Raw genomic sequence first — 14,858 nt, 5'->3', positions numbered from 1 at the left:
CATCCTGGATGAAAACCAACACTTCCCATCCAACCTTAAGGAACTTGAGAGGTGCTGCAAAGAGGAATGAGAGAAACTGCCCAAAGATAGGTGTGCCAAGCTTGTGGCATCGTATTCAAAAAGACTTGAGGTTGTAATTTCCGCCAAAGGTGCGTCAAAGTATTGAGCAAAGGCTGTGAATACTTATTAACATGTGATTTTTTTGTTTTTTCTATTTTTTTTAATTAGCAAAAAAAACCAAAAACAAACAAAAAAACATCAGATTGTCTTTAAAGGGGTATTGTGTGTAGAATTTTGAGGATAACAATTAATGCATTCCATTTTGGAATTAAGACTGTAACATAACAAAAAAGTAAAACGCTGTGAATATTTTCCTGATGCAGTATGCGTAATTATTTACTTTTTAAATTGGATCTCAATTCTGTACACTGCTGCTGGAATTGTAATTTTCCTGATGGAACTCTCCTGAAGGAATCAATAAAGTACTATCTATCTATCAATCTAATGTGTGTACTTGTGTTGCTTACTCTTCGTAGATGCTTGTGAGTTGCTGAGAAAGACTCTTGTGTTTAGCAGCCAGGTAGGTGACCATTTCTCCTGCTATGGCAGCAGCGCTCACCCCATCTTTGTCCAACACTGACGGACTGCACATGTAGCCTGCAACACACACACACACACACGCACACACACAATTCAATGCAATGCAATTTGATGAAAAACATGGGACATAATGCTGGTAAAGACTGGAGATCCACAGACATGTTTTTTAAAGGCCGATACCGATTATTAGTCATTAAGGAGGCAGATACCCGATATATAGAGCCGACATTTATTCATTTGCAGTAGAAGTTATTTAAACATGAATAGTAATAATAATAATTAGAGATGTACGATAATATCGGACTGCCGATATTATCGGCCGATAAATGCTTTAAAATGTAATATCGGAAATTATCGGTATCGGTTTCAAAAAGTAAAGTTTATGACTTTTTAAAACGCCGCTGTGTACACGGACGTAGGGAGAAGTACAGAGCGCCAATAAACCTTAAAGGCACTGCCTTTGCGTGCCGGCCCAGTCACATAATATCTACGGCTTTTCACACACACAAGTGAATGCAATGCATACTTGGTCAACAGCCATACAGGTCACACTGAGGGTAGCCGTATAAACAACTTTAACACTGTTACAAATATGCGCCACACTGTGAACCCACACCAAACAAGAATGACAAAGACATTTCGGGAGAACATCCGCACCGTAACACAGCAGAACAAATACCCAGAACCCCTTGCAGCACTAACTCTTCCGGGACGCTACAATATACACCCCCCCCCCGCTACCCACTACACTTTGTGACTTCAATAATAAATATGGCAGTGCCATGTTGGCATCGTTTTCCATAACTTGAGATGATTTATTTTGGAAAAACCTTGTTACATTGTTTAATGCATCCAGCGGGGCATCACAACAAAATTAGGCATAATAATGTGTTAATTCCACGACTGTATATATCGGTATCGTTTTATATCTGAATCGGTAATTAAGAGTTGGACAATATCGGAATATCGGCAAAAAAGCCATTATCGGACATCTTTACATGTAATAAGTCCCCAAATTGCTGAACACATTATAATTCTATGAGTGTTGGGTTTCAGCAGCACAGGCGTGCATGCGCTCTTTAATAATGTTCCCAGGGCTCTGTGTACGTGCAGGCTGCTTTTAAAGATAATGTACATGTCATTGTACGTCTAAAGCAGGGGTGTCCAAACTTTTTCCACTGAGGGCTGCAAACGGAAAAATTAAAGCATGCGAGGGCCATTTTTATGTTTTTCATTTTCAAACCATAGCAAAATATATGGATTTTGTTTGTTTTTTACCTTTAGGGCTCCCGGGGACCATAAAGGGTCTAAGTCATTAAAATGTTAAAAACAAGTCAAATTATTATTATTTTTTATTTATTTAACGCTTACAGTAAATCTCTACAGTATATCAACTTCAGGTTGATATAAAGTTAAAAAAACCCAAAAAGGTTATATGCCTTTTCTGTCAAAGACAACTTAGTTTTTTATAATAAAACTGAAATATGCAGTATTTCCCCCACTGCCCATAACATTCAGAAAGCAAAGTTTGATGTGAAGTACACCATTGATTTTAATTCATTATTATTTTTGAGTAATCACAGTGAAAAGATAAATAAAATCCCATTAAATATATTTGGGATCCAAAAGGTGCCACGCTCAAAGTGACACATTTTTATTAGTTGTTTTTTTTACCTTTCAACATTTAAGTTACGAGATCAACTTCAGATATACCGTATTTCCTTGAATTGGCGCAAGGAATATAGAATTCGCACGTCTAGAATTACTGCCGGGTCAAACTCGTTTCTCAAAATAATTAACGCATGCTTGGCCTTATCGCCGGTTCATTATTAACGCCGGATCAAATTCGTTTCGCAAAATATTAATTTTATTATCGCATGTCTATAATTTTCGCCGGGTCAAACTCGTTTCGCAAAATATTTAGCATATGGCTAGAACTTCCGCCGGGTCAAATTCGTTACGTCGCGAGTGACGATTTACCTGTCCTCATTTTCAAAATGGAGGAAGCTGATTTCAGTAGTTTGCAATCGCACAAAGGAAAAAAGATAAAGAGTTATTCAGTAGGATTTAAAGTACAAGCTATTGAATACCGGTACAGTATGCTAAAAAGAACAGTAAGCAGCTATGTTTTATTAAAATACCGTAGCTGCGTGTGTCAAATACGGTACGAGTCATTAAATGACTACCGCCTCCTGGTGGTAGAGGGCGCTAGTGATCCTTCTTGCGACTTCCGGTACTGCAGAAGAAGTGACAACACGCAGCAACAGATTTATTTTTTTTTCCTCTCGCCTGAACTTTTAACATGGAGGATTACATACCGGTATCTAAAATAAAACAGTTTTCTAAACTGGACTTTCAATCGAAGCAGGAGGTAATAATTAAAGGAATATCTCCATCGAGACAGAGAGACTTTTAAAACTGAAGAAAGAAAATAAGGAAGACTTCTATAAACAAGTTATCGATGCTTTTGGTCAGAAGGAGCTGCAAATGGACTCCATTTATAAGTACAGGTAAGACCATAATAAAGTTTTTTTTAATTAAATGTGCTTTTCATGATGGTATGCTTACACCACACTCAAAGCGCACGCCTAAATTTCAGTCGTGGAATTTCCTTTTGATAATCGCCGGAGTGAGAAGAGGTTTTAAAATAATTAGCGCATGCACGGCCATCCCGCAGGCTTCCGGTAAACGCCGGAGTGACAGGAGGTTTTAAATTAATTAGCGCCCCTGCGGCTATTCAAGGAAATACGGTATCGGTCGATTTTACGTTTGAACTATTATTTTGTTTGTTCGTTTGTCAAATAAAGCGTTGATGTTTTTGTATGGCAACCACACAACATATATGCAATATTTTCCACATAAAACATTTTAAAGCGAAATATTAGAAATAATTGGAGCCTTGAATAGGTCAATAATTCATTATAACATTGATTTTTTTTTATTATTTTTTTTGAGCAATGGCAAAAAAAGAAAAATAAAGATGGACAAAAAGAAAAAAAACAGCCTGCATGGCAGCTTTGTGTCAACATTGCAACTTTTTCTAGTTAGATTTCACCTCATTCCACTTGTTTTAATGTTTTTTTTTATTTGTGCAATAGCATTTACAGAATGTTTGGCGGGCCGGTAAACAATTAGGTGCGGGCCACAAATGGCCCCCGGGCTACATTTTGGACACCCCTGGTCTAAAGTATATCAAAATAAACATAATAGAAGGTGTAATGCCACCAAGTCAGCTATTTCTGCTTTTTTCAGGCTTCTGATTGGACAAAATGTGCATGACAGCAGCTGTATGTGTTTGTGTGTGGACATAGACAGTTTTGAAACTACACTTGTGTGGCTAGAGATTGTTTCAACCCCAAATATGTGTTTTTGAAACTCTCCGTGTTAGTGTGGACATGGCTTAAGCCTGATCAACTGGTGTAGTTGTATGTTGCATTGCTTCCTGCTGCAGGCACTTTAATTTAGTTTAGGAAGAATAATTTACAATTGTCCTAAATGTGAATCACATGAAAGCAGCTCGTGATACGAGGCGGATCCTTGCAATTCTTCTAGATGAGCACCATAAGTTCATGATAAGAGGGTGTGTGTGTGTGAGTGTGTTTACTTACCTATGGCCTCCTCGAAGGCGAACAGAACCGTCTTGCCCCGATCCAAAAGGTCCCTGGCTCTGTTCCCCATCCACTTGAACCCTGTCAGTGTTTCCTGTTTCCACACAAACAGTTGTTGTTGTTGTGTGCTCCTGCCCCAAAAAGCTCCTCCTTCTTTACGTTACCTCAAAGTGGAAGCCTTCCTTGAGGGCAATGGCGCGCAGAATCTTGGATGAGACGGTGCTTGCCAACATGTAGACATTTTTCACGGTGGCAGTGTCGGTCTTCTGCTCTTTCCAGCAGTGGAACATCCACCATCCCAGTAAGGCTCCCAGTTCGTTGCCACTAAACACACGCCACTCTCCACTGGACAAGACATAACGTACCGTCAATTCCGGACTAGAAGACGCTATTTTTTTCCCGACGCTTCGAGCCCTGCGGCTTATAAAACGCTGCGGCTGTTTTATGGATTTTTCTTTGCTGGCGGCCATAATACAAATAGTTAAAAAAAAACAAACAATCAAAGCATCAATCCAAAAAGAACTCCCTCCCCCATTCACACTCATCCACACCCACTCACACAAAAGGGGTTGTTTCTTTCTGCTACCAATATTCTGGTTCCCACAGCATGGACAACACGTCTGCAAGGGACACAGTCCCTGAAGCACACATGATTGTATGTGTTGCTGGTCCACTAACATTTTCATTAATTACTATTTTTTATGTAATTATTTTCATATTATTTTACTTTCTTTTTTATCCAAGAAAATGTTTATTTATTTATCTTATTTTATATTATTTAAAAAAATGTTATTGTTTGTGCTATGGCGCCATCTTTTGAACGAGTTCACTCACTGCAGGTGCTTTTTTATTTTATTTATTTATTTTTTTAAATACAGAGCTTTCAACTGGAAGAACAAATTATGTTCCACCTTTTAATCATCCATAGATGGAGTCTTCATTCATCAATCCAAGCAACGTTTGTAAGTTTTACAATGTAACTAAAACAATTCTTACTTAACACACTGCAAAAAGTCAGTATTCAAAAACAAGAAAAAAAAAGTTAGGGGTATTTTACTTGAACTAAGCAAAATTATCTGCCAATAGAACAAGAAAATTCGGCTTGTCAAGACTTTCCAAAACAAATAAAATTAGCTAACCTCAATGAACCCAAAAATACCTTAAAATAAGTATATTCTCACTAATATTAAGTGCACTTTTCTTGATAGAAAAAACAAATATGAGACCTTTTTTCTCAATATGTTGAAAAATATTCTTAAATAAAGTAAATGCTAGTGCCATTATCTTGACATAATAATATGCGCTCGGCATTCCATTTCTTGCATTTTCCCATCGATAACATGATATAATCGCGCCAAGTGCGTGCTCTTTCAGTCAATTAGTGCGCAAGGAATATATATATATATATATATATATATATATATATATATATATATATATATATATATATATATATATATATATATATATATATATATATATATATATATATATATATATATATATATATATATTACAGCCCGGCCCCCGACCAAATTTTTTTTTATTGTAATTTTGAAGAATTTATCTGAATGTGCATCAACTATTTCTGTTCAAAATTGTTTGAAATGTCACATGTTAAATGTTTCAATATTAACTGCCAGTTTACTGTACTGTGCCAACTGTACTACTATATGAGTATGTATGTTCTATTGTTTCATTGAAAATAAAACAGCAAAGTCCATTTGACTGTCATCTGTTTTAATTATGAGTCATGATTTTTTTTTTCATGCTTGAAATAAGAAATGATTACTTTGAAAAAGTAGTTTTATACTTGTGAGTGTTGATGACACAGCTTTGCAACAGTTGATATTCTAGTTTCAAGCATGTTTTACTCAATATAGGTCATCAAATCTCAGCAACAAGCTGTAATATCTTACTGAGATCATTTAAGACCAAAACCCTTAAAACAAGTAAAACACTCTAACATAAAATCGGCTTAGTGAGAAGAATGATCTTATCAGACAGAAAATAAGCAATTTTCACCCTTATTTGAGATATTTAATCTTACTTAGATTTCAGTTTTTGCAGTGCAAACCATCCCGTGTTGGAGTGTTTTATTTGTACGTGCTATCGTAATGTAATGTAGCGAGCGTCGTTAGCATTGGCTAATATGCTAACACGTTTACAAGTGTTTGTGTTAGTATTATTAACTCACAATGGCATTCCTTTTGTTTTGTTTTCAGTTTCACAAATTCCTCAGTAAATTCACCAAAACGTGACCGTGTTTAGCTGATTGGAGAGCTAGCTTGCGCAGCTAGTGGGTCCATGACGATGACTTCTGTTTTGTTTGATAAGCCGTTTTACTGCCGTGTTACAGACACCGTTTGGAAACGATTAAAGTATTTAAATATAAACATTTACAAAATATTTCTGTGTAAATAACTCATTTCGCAACGTACATACCATATTTTTCGGACTATAAGTCGCAGTTTTTTTCATAGTTTGGCCGGGGGTGCGACTTATACTCAGGAGTGACTTATGTGTGAGATTATTAACACATTAGCTTAAAATATCAAATAATATTATTTAGCTCATTCACGTAAGAGACTAGACGTATAAGATTTCATGGGATTTAGCGATTAGGAGTGACAGATTGTTTGGTAAACGTATAGCATGTTCTATATGTTATAGTTATTTGAATGACTCTTACCATAATATGTTACGTTAACATACCAGGCACCTTCTCAGTTGGTTATTTATGCCTCATATAACGTACACTTATTCAGCCTGTTGTTCACTATTCTTTATTTATTTTAAATTGCCTTTCAAATGTCTATTCTTGGTGTTGGCATTTATCAAATACATTTCCCCCAAAAATGCGACTTATACTCCAGTGCGACTTATATATGTTTTTTTCCTTCTTTATTATGCATTTTTAGCCGGTGCAATTTATACTCCGGAGCGATTTATAATCCGAAAAATACGGTATCTGCGGCTTATAGTCTGGTGCGGCTAATATATGGAAAATATTTATTTCTTCTCAAATTTAGTGGGTGCAGTTCACATAACCCGGAAAATACTTAAAGGGGAACCGCACTTTTTTGGCGTTCTGCCGATCATTCACAGTCCTTATGTAAGACAAGGACACATTTATTTTTCTTCCCCTCTAAAGCTTAACGATGTTAAGGCCGTGTTTATTTACATTTCAATGATTTCATACAGACTCCCAAAAAATACTAACGCACCTTTCTTGCTTCTCAGCGGCAGCGAGTCGATCAGCGTCTGGGTCGTTAGCCAACACCACAGTAGCGCCCTCAGCCTTGGCCAGGTTAAAGGAGAGCGTCTGTGGCGCACAACACACCGACTCATCAATGACAGCATGAGCACAACTCTGCCATGGCTTAAACCTTGTATGCATACCAGGACTCCCTCTCCCTCCTCGGGATTGGGATATTTAACCGTAGGGAATTCGGGATCTGGATCTTTCTGCTCCGCCACAGGGTAGGGAGGGGGAAGGTCGAAGGCCTTGAATGCTGCCTGCACGAAGGTGTGGCCCACACCGTGCACGGACGTGTGCACAATTTTCACATGGGAACTCTTGTTGAGGTCCCTGGAGAGGAGGAAGCACGACAACGATGTAATGTGGCACATCCTGGTAAAAAAGTACGGCATGTTTTCTCCTGGTGTGGTAGAGGGGAACCCCGACTTACGAGTCCACCTATTTGAAAACTTTTCGGTTAACAAACCTTTAGTTCGCTCTAAATATGCCTCTGTGTGCAAACACATTCATTTTGTGTCCTACTGGCAGCCATTTTGTGCTAGCTCGTATTGAAGAGATTGAGGAAGCAGGCTTCGTACCACAGCAAGTTTTTATTTGTGATGAGAACGGACTTTTCCGGAAAAATATGCCAAAGTGGACTTATTTCACAGCAGCTCCTCTTCCGCATGCACGCACGCCGATATCCGATATTGTCCAACTCTTAATTACCGATTCTGATATCAACCGATACTGATATATAAAGATGCCTAATTTTGTTGTGATGCCCCGCTGGATGCATTAAACAATGTAACAAGGTTTTCCAAAATAAATCAACTCAAGTTATGGAAAAAAATGCCAACATGGCACTGCCATATTTTTATTATTGAAGTCACAAAGTGCATGATTTTTTTTAACATGCCTCAAAACAGCAGCTTGGAATTTGGGACATGCTCTCCCTGAGAGAGCATGAGGAGGTTGAGGTGGGCGGGGTGGGGGCACGGGGTTGAGGTAGAGCAGACCTGGGCATTGTGCGGCCCGCGGGCCGCATCCGGCCCTTTGTACGTCCCTGTCCGGCCCGCGTGAGGCCAATTATAAATTACAAAATAAATTTTAAAAAGCATCTATTTCGAGTGTGCAATACAACGGTGCTGCTTTTGTTTTGAAAAGCGTTATTTGTATTACTTCCGTGTGGACGTATGCTCGTGCGCGCAGCGGCAATCTCAAATTACAAAATAAATTTAAAAAAACATATTTGTCGTGCGTGCAATACAACTGTGCTGCTTTTATTTTGAAAAGTGTTATATGTGCATATGTCCTGTGAGGGAAGGCGCACAGCGACACTAAAAAGAGAAAAGTTGATGACGAATGGCGTGTTTTCAACAAGACAGACTGCCAAGTAAAGGTAAAGCCGTGTGTTTATTTGTGGTACACACGTTGCTGTGTTTAAAGAATATAGTGTAACGACCTGCTGAAGTAGATGTTGTCTTCTTGAGTTGCGTAAATGAGGAGTGAGGAGACGTGCGTGTGGAAGGAACGAGATATGTTGAGCTGTGTTAGTATAGCTTGCTCAATAAAAGTTTAAAAAGAGCGTCAGACTTGATGTGCACTTCTTCTGGACGCTACAATTGGTGTCAGAAGTAAAACTTTGCGCATACTGCACTGTTTGTGTGCTACGTCATCGGGAGGTACGTGCCACGTGAGGAGCTCGCCGCAAAAAGAGAGAGAGAGAGAGAGAGAGAGAGCGTTTAGAGGTGCAGCCACGCTGCTTGCCACGGGGGGAATTCCGCCCTCAATGAAGACTCCCAGGTTTGATGGCAAGGCGAACTGGGAGGCATTTCATCCCACTTGTGACATCAATTGTAGCGTCCAGAAGAAGTGCACACCAAGTCTGATGCACTTTTTAAACTTTTATTGAGCATGCTATACTAACACAGCTCAACTTATATTGTTCTTTCCAAAAGGAAAACCAATCCTCACTCCTCATTTCCGCAACAGCAACGCTTCTTCCTTCTTCGCCAATCACCTTACAGACGTGCTACGTTCACAACGTTTTCTTATCTGGTTAAATAAAGGTTCTACAACAAAGAGGATGCAGGATGAAGTGACAGAAATTGACATTTTTGTATTGTAATATACATCAGGAAGTGTTGTGTAAGAAAGTGTTAAAAATAAAACCATCAAAAGCCATCTGCTTTTGTATAAAGATAAGTTAGGTTAAATGAAAATATTATTATTATTATTATCTATCTTACGGTATATCAAAAATAATTTGAGCAAAATTTAATTGAAATATTGTCAGTGTGGCCCTCCAGCAGTACTCGGGTTGCTCATGCGGCCCCCGGTAAAAATTAATTGCCCACCCCTGAGGTAGAGGGTAGCGGGGGGTGTATATTGTAGCGTCCCGGAAGAGTTAGTGCTGCAAGGGGTTCTGGGTATTTGTTGTTGTGTTTATGTTGTGTTACGGTGCGGATGTTCTCCCGAAATGTGTTTGTCTTTCTTGTTTGGTGTGGGTTCACAGTGTGGCGCATATTTGTAACAGTGTTAAAGGCCTACTGAAAGCCACTACTAGCGACCACGAGTCTGATAGTTTATATATCAATGATGAAATCTTAACATTGCAACACATGCCAATACGGCCGGGTTAACTTATAAAGTGACATTTAAAATTTCCCGGGAAATATCCGGCTGAAACGTCGCGGTATGATGACGTATGCGCGTGACGTAGTCAGTTTAACGGAAGTTATGGTACCCCGTAGAATCCTATACAAAAAGCTCTGTTTTCATTTCATAATTCCACAGTATTCTGGACATCTTTTGCAATTTGTTTAATGAACAATGAAGGCTGCAAAGAAGACAGTTGTAGGTGGGATCGGTGTATTAGCAGCGGACTACAGCAACACAACCAGGAGGACTTTGTTGGAGAGTAGACGCGCTAGCCGGCGACCTCACCTTGACTTCCTACGTCTCCGGGCCGCCAAACGCATCGGGTGAAGTCCTTCGTCCTTACGCCGATCGCTGTAACGCAGGTGAGCACGGGTAATGAGCAGATGAGGGCTGGCTGGCGTAGGTGGAGAGCTAATGTTTTTAGCATAGCTCTGTGCGGTCCGGTTGCTAAGTAGGCTTCAATGGCGTCGTTAGCACAGCATTGTTAACCTTCGCCAGCCTTGAAAGCATTAACCGTGTATTTACATGTCCACGGTTTAATAGTATTGTTGATTTTCTATCCTTCCAGTCAGGGTTTTTTTTTTTTGTTTCTATATGCAGTTAAAGCACGATGCTATCACGTTAGCTCGTAGCTAAAGCGTTTCGCCGATGTATTGTCGTGGAGATAAAAGGCACTGAATGTCCATTTCGCGTTCTAGACTGTCATTTTCAAGAGGATATAGTATCCGAGGTGGTTTGAAATACAAATCCGTGATCCACAATAGAAAAAGGAGAGAGTGTGGAATCCAATGAGCCAGCTTGTACCTAAGTTACGGTCAGAGCGAAAAAAAATATGTATTTCACCGCATTCTAGTCCGTCACTCTAACGTTCCTCGTCCACGAATCTTTCATCCTCGCTCAAATTAATGGGGTAATGGTCCGAATCGCTCTAGCTGCGTTGAAAACAATAGGAAAATATGAGGGAGTGACCAACTGACAACGTCACGCTACTTCCGGTAGGGGCAAGGCTTTTTTTTATCAGAGACCAAAAGTTGCGAACTTTATCGTCGTTTTCTATACTAAATCCTTTCAGCAAAAATATGGCAATATCGCAAAATGATCAAGTATGACACATAGAATGGATCTGCTATTCCCGTTTAAATAAAAACATTTCATTTCAGTAGGCCTTTAAAGTTGTTTATACGCCCACCCTCAGTGTGACCTGTATGGCTATTGACCAAGTATGCCTTGCATCCACTTGTGTGTGTGAAAAGGCGTAGATATTATGTGACTGGGCCGGCACGCAAAGGCAGTGCCTTTAAAAGTCATAAATTTTGCTTTTTGAAACAGATACCGATAATTTTCGATATTACATTTTAGAGCATTTATCGGCCGATAATATCGGCAGTCCGATATTATCGGACATCTCTAATTGTGACTAATACTCCATGCATGTTTCATGTTTCAATTGCCCACAAATGCTTTTTACTGGCTTAAATGGTCTTGAAGATCCCTTGACTGCAAAAGTACACGTTGCCATAACCTTAGTAGTTGGTGTCCAGTAATGTGGTACCTGTGATGACAGTGCTTCTGGATGGCTTTGAAGTAATGCGTGTGGATTTCCTGGTAGGGGTCTTCAAGCAGAGGGTTCTTCAGTGCCCCCTCTGCGTCCCAAGATCCCGACCAAGGCTCCAGATTGTCCATTATGGCCTTGGCGATGCCTTTGTCGTGAGGGGACACTATCTGGGCGCCGTTCTCCCAGTACACCTACAACAGAGCTGTCAAGACGAGAAAGCTTTCACACAAACAGTCGGAGAAAAAAAAAGTGGTACCTTGTAGCCGTTGTCTTGTTTGGGGTTGTGAGAGGCGGTCACCATGATGCCAGCACACAGACCCAGATGTGATACTGTGAAAGGCTGCACAGATAAAACAGTGCGTGGTGTTTGTACACATCTCACATGTTGGGTGTATTTTGCATTAACATTCAGTATTGCCTGTGTTATGCAAAGTGTACTTAAATGGGACAAAGTGGAATTTATCTGATGTACCGTGTTTTTCGCACTATAGAGCACCGAAAAATACGGTAATCTCCCACGGCACACCACACTGTATCTGTGCCACGGCACAGTGGTTGAAAAACACCGGGTTAGACTGATAAATGAAAAATCCATACGAGTAGTAACGCTGTGGACGATTAAAAGACAGACGGGCACTTGTGTCTCCGGTTCAAAGCTTTAAACAGCAGGAAACACTGCAGTATAAAAAGGTTCACTTAGCTGCACCTGCAGTGAGCAAACTCGGCCAAAAGATGGCGCCATAGCACAAACAATAACACAACTTTTTTAGTATATTTGCATGTGTTTAATGAAAACTAGAGATAAATGCTTTAATGTAATGTATATTTTTTTATTAAATCAACATAAAAAACACAAGATACACTTACAATTAGTGCACCAACCCAAAAAACCTCCCTCCCCCATTTACACTTATTCACACAAAAGGGTTGTTTCTTTCTGTTATTAATATTCTGGTTCCTACATTATATATCAATATATATCAATACAGTCTGCAAGGGATACAGTCCGTAAGCACACATGATTGTGCGTGCTGCTGGTCCACTAATAATACTAACCTTTAACAGTTGATTTTACTCATTTTCATTAATTACTAGCTTCTATGTAACTGTTTTTATATTGTTTTACTTTCTTTTTTATTCAAGAAAATGTTTTTAATTTATTTATCTTATTTGATTCTTTTTTTTAAAAAGGACCTTATCTTCACCATACCTGGTTGTCCAAATTAGGCATAATAATGTGTTAATTCAACGACTGTATATATCAGTATCGGTTGATATCGGTATCGGTAATTAAAGAGTTGGACAATATCCGAATATCGGATATCGGCAAAAAGCCATTATCGGACATCCCTAATGAAAACTATTTGCATTATGGGCATTAGCAAAGACAATTCCATAAATTAGCTGTGCCGTTTTATAAAAGCCTTGTAAAAGGTAGCGGCTTATAGTCCCGAATTTATCGTAAACTCTCATTTTAAAGTGAAACCATTCCGTCATTAAAAAAGGAAGATCAAGCAGCATCATACCACAAAGGGAGTGGGAGTGATGTCGGAGAAGAGGTGCACGGGGACCCCTCGACTGGTGAACACGGCGGCCGCCAGCTTGGCAAATTGCTTGCTGCTGCCCCCGCTGGGAGGGTGGGCTCGGGCGTCGTAGCCGATCACCACCCCTCGCTCTTTGAGGTTGTCAAAGCTGTCCTCCAGGTAGCGACAGAAACCCTGCCATGGAAGGAGAGACAAAGATGAGTGCAGAAACAGCTACAAAAAGTCAATATCAGACGACAAAAAACTAATCAACCTCTAAAGGTTTAGTGGCCACATGCGTGGACAGCACCTTTTAGCTCTTATTTCCAAAATTGTGTACACTACTGAATTGGGGTCTTATGGCCGCTTATGTGGACACTTATACTGCCATCTGGTGGTGTCAGAAGAGTATAACATACAATGGAATTTGGGAAAAAAAAGTGTAAAAATAAGAATTAGCATGTCACTAAACATGACGTACACGTTTGTGTACTTGTGGACTAAGTACATCATATCAAAAGATGATTCTTAGTTTGTATTCTAATTAGGGTCCAATAAGCCCAAATAGCAAAGAGAAATACAAAAAGCATGTAAACAAACAGCTTGGGCCGTAAGAGGTTAACTCATGTTGTCAATATTAACACAGTAGAACCTCCATTTATGAACCCCTTATTTACAAACTTGTCCATTAAGGAAACATGCTTTGGTGTACGAACCTTGTCTTAGTGTACAAACAGTTCATCTATTCATTGTGTGCCTCACAGTGTGGCCATTTTGTGCCCGGCAGCACATCCATCGGCGGTGCTCACTCAGTCAACACAGCAGTGCATTCGTTAGCTACTGTGCTAGGTGATACTTAGTGTACTTTTCAAGTGTTTTACAGCCATTTCACGACATTAGTTTTGCTAGCTCAATACGAGTCCACAGAAAGCAAGCAACATTCATAATGTATCATCAGCGTTGTCGACACTGCCTCCACCGCTCCCCCCGTTGCAGACAAAGAAGGTAAAGCGGATTTTATTTTTTTATTTCTAATCATTGTAGCGACCTACGGTAGCTGTTAAAGTTCAGTAGTTTTGTCAATTCAAACTGTGAGTGCACCACGGGGCTAGTGACAGTGAGTCAGCGTGTTGGCAGAGTGGCTACAAATGAGGACAGTCCAGCTTTCTGTTGTTGTTTTGGCTTTGTTATTAAATAGAAAAGTTGATCCATCACCCCCTTGTTATGTTTCTTTGATGTACAGTGTTTTCTCAATCATAATGCATGCCTCTCACCTGGATAGTAGAAGGATGAAGACGTATTCCGATAAAGTTGGTACACTTTGACAGCCAATTTAGACGCGAACGACACAAAAATACGCTTGGTTCCACCTCTCTTTTCTTTGTGAGGATTATGGGTCATTTCAAATGGGAATATGACAAGATCCTAGCAGTCTGCATCCTAATGACAGCAGACATTGTACAGTATGTGATGTTTTATTATGTTTGTTGGCTCTCATGAAGTCTGCAGTGAGTAATAATCAGTATTGTTGTTTGGACAAAATTTAAAAAAGCGAACGTTGAAACCAATGCACCTAAAATACATGTATACTTACATCATGTATATAAAACCTTAATGGAGGATGTTTTTGAGGGGCTTTACAGGCAGAATAGAGTGTAAGCAGCCTT

At 39.5% G+C, this 14,858-nt stretch overlaps 1 protein-coding gene across 1 annotated transcript in view; it reads right to left on the bottom strand.

Moving 5' to 3' along the window:
- pgm2 (phosphoglucomutase 2) overlaps positions 1-14,858 on the bottom strand; it is a 35,597-nt gene that overhangs the window by 9,348 nt on the left and 11,391 nt on the right. The window contains exons 3-10 of the mRNA XM_062027221.1: positions 13,195-13,386; positions 11,925-12,008; positions 11,666-11,859; positions 7,611-7,800; positions 7,436-7,533; positions 4,373-4,553; positions 4,209-4,302; positions 528-657 (exon numbers count right to left, since the gene is read on the bottom strand). Coding sequence (XP_061883205.1) covers positions 528-657; positions 4,209-4,302; positions 4,373-4,553; positions 7,436-7,533; positions 7,611-7,800; positions 11,666-11,859; positions 11,925-12,008; positions 13,195-13,386 — 1,163 coding nt within the window. The remainder of the gene's footprint in view (positions 1-527; positions 658-4,208; positions 4,303-4,372; positions 4,554-7,435; positions 7,534-7,610; positions 7,801-11,665; positions 11,860-11,924; positions 12,009-13,194; positions 13,387-14,858) is intronic.

The sequence above is a fragment of the Entelurus aequoreus genome, linkage group LG18 (genome assembly GCF_033978785.1).
Source record: "Entelurus aequoreus isolate RoL-2023_Sb linkage group LG18, RoL_Eaeq_v1.1, whole genome shotgun sequence".
Lineage (NCBI taxonomy): Eukaryota > Metazoa > Chordata > Actinopteri > Syngnathiformes > Syngnathidae > Entelurus > Entelurus aequoreus.
The sequence above is the reverse complement of the archived record's forward strand: the minus strand, read 5'-3'. Positions and strand labels throughout refer to the sequence as shown.